Here is a 7,386-nt window from a genome sequence, read left to right as displayed (position 1 = left end):
GCCCTCAAAAGGTCTTCCAAAATCTGAATCACCCTCTCAGACTTGCCATCCGTCTACGGGTGAAAGGCGGTACTAAACAGAAGCTTCGTACCCAAAGCGGAATGAAGACTCTTCCAAAAAGACGAAGTAAACCGCGGGTCTCTATCAGATACTATGGAAACAGGGATACCATGTAGTCTGACTATATCCCGGATATACAACTCCGCATACTGAGTCATAGAGAAGGTCTTCCTTACAGGTAAGAAGTGCGCCGACTTAGTGAGACGGTCTACAATAACCCAAATAGCATCTGAACCTCTCACTGTCCTCGGCAAGCCAACAACAAAATCCATGGTAATATTCTCTCATTTCCACTCTGGGATAGGGAGTGACTTAAGCAATCCTGCAGGTCTCTGATGTTCTGCCTTGACCTGCTGGCATGTCAAGCATTCTGACACAAAATGGGCGATATCACGCTTCATGCCTGGCCACCAATACAACTGCTGAAGGTCCCTATACATCTTTGTACTCCCTGGGTGGATAGAGTACGACGATGTATGTGTCTCTGCCATGATGGTAACTCGCAGAGAATCACCTGCGGGAATCCAGAAACGACCTCTGAATTTCACTATCTCATCCACTACAGAGTACAAACCACTGTCTTTCTCCTCCGATTTCTGTCTCCACTTACTCAACTGCTCATCATCTGCTTGGGCACTCCTGATATGATCAAACAAAGCAGTCTGTACTGTCAAAGCTGAAAATCTAGGAGCTCTACCCTCGGCATAGTACTCCAGTCCAAACCTCTGAATCTCGACCTGCAACGGTCTAGATACTGCCAAAGAGGCAATCACTGCCGTCTTCCTGCTCAGTGCATCTGCGACTACATTATCTTTACCCGGATGGTAACTAATGTCGCAGTCGTAGTCTTTCACCAATTCTAGCCATCTCCGTTGCCTCATATTCAATTCCTTCTGGGTGAAGAAATATTTGAGGCTTTTATGGTCGGTGAATATATTACACTTCTCTCCATAGAGATAGTGTCTCCAAATCTTAAGAGCAAACACCACTACTGCCAACTCTAGATCATGAGTAGGGTAGTTCTTATCATGCTCCTTCAACTGCCTAGAAGCATAAGAAATAACCCTATCTTGTTGAATAAGAACTGCTCCCAGTCCCAACTTGGAAGCATCAGTATATACCACAAAATCACCTTGCCCCGATGGCATGGCCAACACTGGTGCCGACGTAAGAGCTTTCTTCAGCACATCAAAGCTCTCTTGGCACTCTGCCCTCCAAAAAAATTTGGCATTCTTCTTGGTCAATGCTGTCAAGGGCACAACAATTGATGAAAAACCCTTGATGAACTTTCGGTAATATCCGGCCAATCCGAGAAAACTGCGGATCTCCGATGCGTTCCTTGGAACAAACCATTCCTTCACTGCTTGAACCTTGCAGGGATCTACCTCCACTCCATCCTTGGAAATGATATGACCCAAGAATGGTACCTTGTACAACCAAAATTCACACTTGGAGAATTTAGCATACCACTTTCGCTCTCGGAGTACTCCTAGAACAGTCCTCAAATGCTGCGAATGATCTTCTCTATTCTTTGAGTAAATGAGGATATCATCAATAAAGACGATGACAAATTGATCCAAGTATGAATGGAACACATGGTTCATGAGATCCATGAAGACCGCGGGCGCGTTCGTCATCCCGAACGGCATCACAAGGAACTCGTAGTGTCCATAACGAGTCCTAAACGCTGTCTTCACCTTCAATTGGTGATAACATGAACGAAGATCAATCTTCGAAAATACTGCGGCACCTTGCAACTGATCAAAGAGATCCTAAATCCTAGGAAGAGGGTACTTGTTCTTCACTGTTACCCCGTTCAACCCTCGATAGTCTATGCATAGCCTTAGACTCCCGTCCTTCTTCTTCACAAAGAGGACCGGTGCACCCCATGGAGAAAATCTAGGGCGTATGAACCCTTTATCAAGAAACTCTTGAATCTGCTCTTTAAATTACCTCATTTCTATGGGAGACAATCTGTAGGGTGCCTTAGAAATTGGCACGGTATCGGGAACCAGATCTATCGAGAACTCAACTTCTCTATCAGGCGGAATGCCCGTAACATCCTCAGAAAAAACATCCCCAAAATCCCTGACCACGTCCACATCTGAAATGGTCGGACGTGATGGCAGCTCTGTCAAAGATAAGCTGGCTAGTGACAACTCACAACCATCAAGCTCGAGTTGCCTATCTTGCACGGAGGATATGACTCGGGCCTTCCTCAAACTCCTAGCTGTCTCAAACCAGAAGGGTTCCTCCCCTTCAGGTCTAACTAGCACTGCTCTGCTCTGGAAATAAATCACCACTTCATTCTTCGTCATCCAATCCATCCCAAATATCAGATCGAACTCGGGCATAGGCAAAACTATGAAATCTGCCACCACCGATTGTCCCTGCAATAGAAGCTCAAGATTTCTCACGAGTCTACTCGTGGATAACTCTTCCCCTAATGGGATAGTCGCTGCAAATCCAATCTCCAGAATCTCATACGGAATGCCCCTACTAAGGACAAAAGTTTCCGAAATAAAGGAGCAATAAAGGGGGTTACCTCCACGGAGAGATTGAAATTAAATAACACCAGTTCTACTCAGACTCGTTCAAGGTCATCAAACTCTAAATAAATAAAACAAATATTCATACAGTCAAGTACCTCAACAAGCCATATACCACAAAATAAAAACCCGAACATGGGAACTTAAATTCGCATACAATCAATGAGCCACTATAATCACTCTACGCTCAAAGCTTAAGAGGTTACCAGTGATAAGCGTAGTGTCTGGGTCGGCCTCCTCGGCCTGCATCACGAACACACGACCCTGCACAAGCCTCCCCAACTCTGGGCAATCCATCGCCACATGACCCGGCTTCTTGCACTTGAAACACAGCCCTGCATCCCTCAAGCACTTCCCAAAATGCGGGCGGTGGCATGTCCTACAAATAGGCTTCTTCTCAGTCTTAGGAGGAGCAGATCTCTGAGCCTGGTGCCCCTGGGGCTTCTGCGGTCCATGGTATGGCTTCTTGCCATGATGATGCTGAGAGCGACCCTGCTGGGTAAAGGGCCTCTTGCCATGCGCTGATATCCCTCAAGGGCTGCTCAGACCTCAACGCCCGTTTGAGGGGAGTAGCATAGTCCGCTGGCTCCGCCATCACCACATCACGACGGATAGTGGGTCGTAACCCATCAATGAAGTGCTGGAGCTTCTCAGCCTCATCCTCACCAATCAATGGCACAAAGTGGCAGCCTCTCTCAAACTTCCTCACAAACTCTGCCACAGATGAGTCTCCCTGCCTAAGGCTCATAAAATCTCTCTTCAGTCAAGCTCTCACATCAGCTGTGAAGTATTTCTCAAAGAACAGCTTCTTGAACTCATCCCAAGTCAATGTGGCCAGATCCACTGTCTTCTCTACTCCTTTCCACCAAAGGGCAGCATCCTCCTTAAGGAGGAAAGTGGAGCAACACACTCGATCAGCACCGCCCAACTTCATGTAGCGGAAGATCGCCTCTAGCGATCGGATCCATCCCTCGTCCACTAAGGGGTCGGTAGTACCCGCAAAGTCCTTCGGGTCCATCTTCCGAAACTGCTCATAGACATTCTCCTGTCTCGGTCTAGGAGCGGCCTCAGCCTGCTGCTGAATAATGCGGGCCAATCCCTCTAGCACCTGTCCACCTAGATAACCCTGCAGAGGCGGTGGAGGAGGTGGAGGTGGCGGCGGTGGATGAGGAGGACGTCCACGACGAGGGACCATCTGAACACACCATAGAAAGTCCCAAGTTAAAATTTCATGCCTTAGAAAAATATTTTTCTTTAAATCAAGTTGCTCAAAGATTAGAAATTAGCACTTCAAAACTTAGACAGGTAGAGGAAATAAAACTTAAATCTTACAGGCTTTGAGGCAAGATCCTTCGAGTTTCAGCAACCGGCAGTAGGCTCAGCCCAAACCAAGACCGTGCTTTGATACCAACTGAAACGACCCTATAATCTATACTTAATTAAATAATAAAAGAAAGTACAAATTTTTTTTAAAAAAAAATTTGCCATGACTTGTTTGTAAATAGACAAGCCACCCTGTCTCAAACCACAAGTAAAAAAAACAAAAATGCCATAAATGAGATAAAAGATAACCATAACTCCGAAGTAAAACAACCCCACACGGTTGTAAAGAAAATAGCGATAACAAACTTCGAATCATAAAAAGTAAAACTCCAAGCACAGGGAAAACACATCCTGGCTATCATCAAAAGTACACATGTTTAAACCTCTTTATTACAATCATAACTTAGTGCGGAAACATGAAAATAGCAATGGTCATAGGGCCTTGCACCACCGGATTGCCTCGTCTCAAAGGTCCTGCCCCTCGGTCCCTACGATCTCATCCTCACCTGGCAAACAAGTAAGCATAGTGAGTCTAATGACTCAGCAAGCATAAGCAGTATAATACCAAGGATTAAAAATACAAGAAGTCATACTCAAAATACGGTACATACTATACTTTTGAAAGTTTAGCTAAACATGTACATGATGCATGACGAATAAAACAATCTCCAACAATGAACTCACACAATGAATCTTTTAACCTTTCCTTTCTTAACTATTCATCATGCTTTTTGCTATAAACTAAATAAAATAAAACAAGTCAAAGCAGTTTTGAATCTGAAATTTCAACTTTAAACTTAAACTTAGCTCCTTGAATTGTGACCCTTTGTTTTGATCGTTCAATGGATGCAGTGCACTATTCCGGCAAGACGTCAAGATTTCTCCTGACGCGATTTACCCCTTTTTCTTTCATTTTTCTTCATTTGGTAGGGATCCCGAGATTTCTCCGGATCTCACTCTACCCGACTAGTTTGGTAGGGATCCCGAGATGTCTCCCGGTCTCGTTCTACCCATCTATTTGGCAAGGGAGTGAGGCATCCCCCACCCCACAATACCCTGTCTCGTCACAATCAAATCACCTTGCTCATAAAAACATTTTTCCTTTCTTTCTTTGACTTCAACTCAAAATATTTAGCATGCAATTAAAAAGAATGCCTTTCTTTATAACTTCTTGCTTGACCCAAGGCCAAGCCTTTAAAAGTAAACACGTGTATGCCATTTCATGAATGAATGCTCAATAAAAAATGTGGGTAATGGGTGAGTGAGGGGCTGCCCCTAAGTGTAAACCCATTCCTTAACTCTTCATCTCACTTTCTAGGCAACAATCTGAGCAATCGCACCAAAAATCTCTTAACTCTATCACCCCTTAACCAAATGCGACCCCGCTCAAACCGACACTTTCCAAACACTCCAAACTAATCATATGACCAGGTGTCAACTTCATTTGAAATCCTAAGCAAAAAGACCAAAAACCAAAACCGGACAGTCCACTTTGCCTCAAAATTTCTGCACCGACACCTTAACTTAAAAAATTCATAACCTATTGAATACTTATCCGATACGAGCCCATTTTAGACCGACGCGACCACAACATCATGAACTAAACCTAGGACCAGCCCATGACCTGCCCAGGTCTCGCCCAGAACCTGCCCTGCCCCGAAACCCAACTGCCCTGTTCAAAGCAAACACACTCAAACACACAACTACATTGTGAAAACACCTCCACTCATATATCCTTGCCTCTACCACCCATCCAAACCACCAAACACACCAAAAACACTCTCTTAGGACTTATCAGAAACACCTTGGCAGCCCTGAAATGCACTTCAACACCACAATTCAAAATTTATTCGATCATGATTCGAAATGCAACAAACTCATAAACATTCAATCATGCTCAATGCAAATCATTAAAATAGTTTAAACTCACATCAATTACAGCCCTTCCACCATATAAATTCAAAATTTTAGGCAGACAACTTCTGGAATTTTTGAAAATCAACATATGCAATCAATACTCTTCAACTTTCCAATCACAATCACCATGTACTCTTTTAAACTCAAAGCATACATCAATTTTCGAAAATGACATATCATCATGCTAAAAAATATGGAAAATTCGAAACTTACCTACTGAAAATCTTAAGCATTTCGAAATATGTCAAGAAACAAGAAGGAAAAACTATGTAGCTAACTTGTATGCCCAAAGAAAAGCCAACACTTGCCTTGTCTAGCTTTTACCCCAAAAATCGAAAGCAAGAAGGAGGAAGAGAGTTGGGATTTCTGCCAGCTAGGTGAAGACCTCCCAAGGCGGTGCTCCGGTGGCAGCGGCGACATCTGGAGGCGGCGGCGGCGGCTGGTTGAAGGTGGGGTGGGGGGGAGGGGTCGGCCGAGAGAGTGTAGGGGGAGAGGAGAGGTTAGAGGCGGCTAGGGCTTGCCTTTTAGGTCTAGGATTTTAAGAAATATTTTTGTGTTTTATTTTAAGTATAAAGGTGTGTACATATATGTGTAGGTGTAAGTATTAAAGGTGCTAGTACACTTTATAAAAATGTTACACTACCTAAAACTTTACCTCAACTTCTATGCACCTTTAAAACTCTTAAATTTAAAATCTCAAGTCAAGGTGTTTAAATGAAATATTTATCAATCCGGGTCTAATAAATTTTTAAAATTTGAAAAGTAAATAAATAATCTCAAGAAAAGGATAAAAGCGGTCTTTAACACCCGAAAAATTCAAAAGTCAAACTCTCGGTCCAAACCTCCATTTTTTTCTTATCTAAAATTCTAAAAATTAAAGTCTTGGAAATTAACCGCCGAATCCTCCATCACCGCTTGTCGGAACTGGGAACCTCTTACTCAAGCATTTTTAAATAAATAACTTAACAAATTGAGCAACTCTAACTTTAAAAGAAAACTAAGCAATTAAATTCAAGATATTAAAATAATAAATATAAATACTAAAAATTAATTTAGGCATGAATATTTAAATCATGAAAATTCCAGGCACTACAAATCGTGATTTTAGGCTCGATTTTGTTGGATTTTAAAGTGTTAGTAGATGCTAAATGTTGTGTAGAACATTTCCTAAGCGTATTGCATCTTTTTGTGGTCGGAATTAGGCAAATCGGAGCTCAGAATCCTTCGCCGGAAACGCCCTATTTTTCTCAGATCTACGGCGCGTCGGAGCTCTGATTTGGACATGTCCTAGTGCGTTGAAATCTTCTCGCCGAGCTCTACAATCTTGCCAAATTTCGTGAATTTTAGAGTTGAATTGCAGATCGCCGCCGTGCCGCCGTCTTCCCCAATTTCACGCGACCTCCGTCATGTTAACCATTTTTGACCGGTTCGATGTGGTAGATCCGAATATCCAAATTTCGAGTCGAGATTCAAAACCGTAAAGCGGTGAGAACGCAATAAAGTTTGGTAATTTTTGGTCAAAGTTTGACCATAGTTG

At 43.1% G+C, this 7,386-nt stretch overlaps 1 protein-coding gene across 1 annotated transcript; it reads right to left on the bottom strand.

The window, feature by feature from the left end:
• Nucleotides 1-1,096: 1,096 nt before the first annotated feature.
• LOC140889390 (uncharacterized mitochondrial protein AtMg00860-like) lies at nt 1,097-1,673 on the bottom strand. The gene is made up of 2 exons (XM_073297102.1): nt 1,193-1,673; nt 1,097-1,104 (listed from the first exon to the last, which is right to left on the bottom strand). The coding sequence occupies exons 1-2, from the start codon at nt 1,671-1,673 to the stop codon at nt 1,097-1,099; spliced, it is 489 nt and encodes a 162-aa protein (XP_073153203.1).
• Nucleotides 1,674-7,386: the final 5,713 nt, after the last annotated feature.

The sequence above is a fragment of the Henckelia pumila genome, chromosome 3, assembly GCF_033568475.1.
Source record: "Henckelia pumila isolate YLH828 chromosome 3, ASM3356847v2, whole genome shotgun sequence".
NCBI classification, from domain to species: Eukaryota; Viridiplantae; Streptophyta; class Magnoliopsida; order Lamiales; family Gesneriaceae; genus Henckelia; species Henckelia pumila.
Note: the sequence above shows the minus strand (reverse complement) of the source record. Positions and strands in the feature narration are given on the sequence as shown.

Excerpts from the sequence above, each read along its gene's own strand:
- LOC140889390 (XM_073297102.1), bottom strand. The coding sequence starts at position 1,673 with ATGGATCTCATGAACCATGTGTTCCATTCATACTTGGATCAATTTGTC.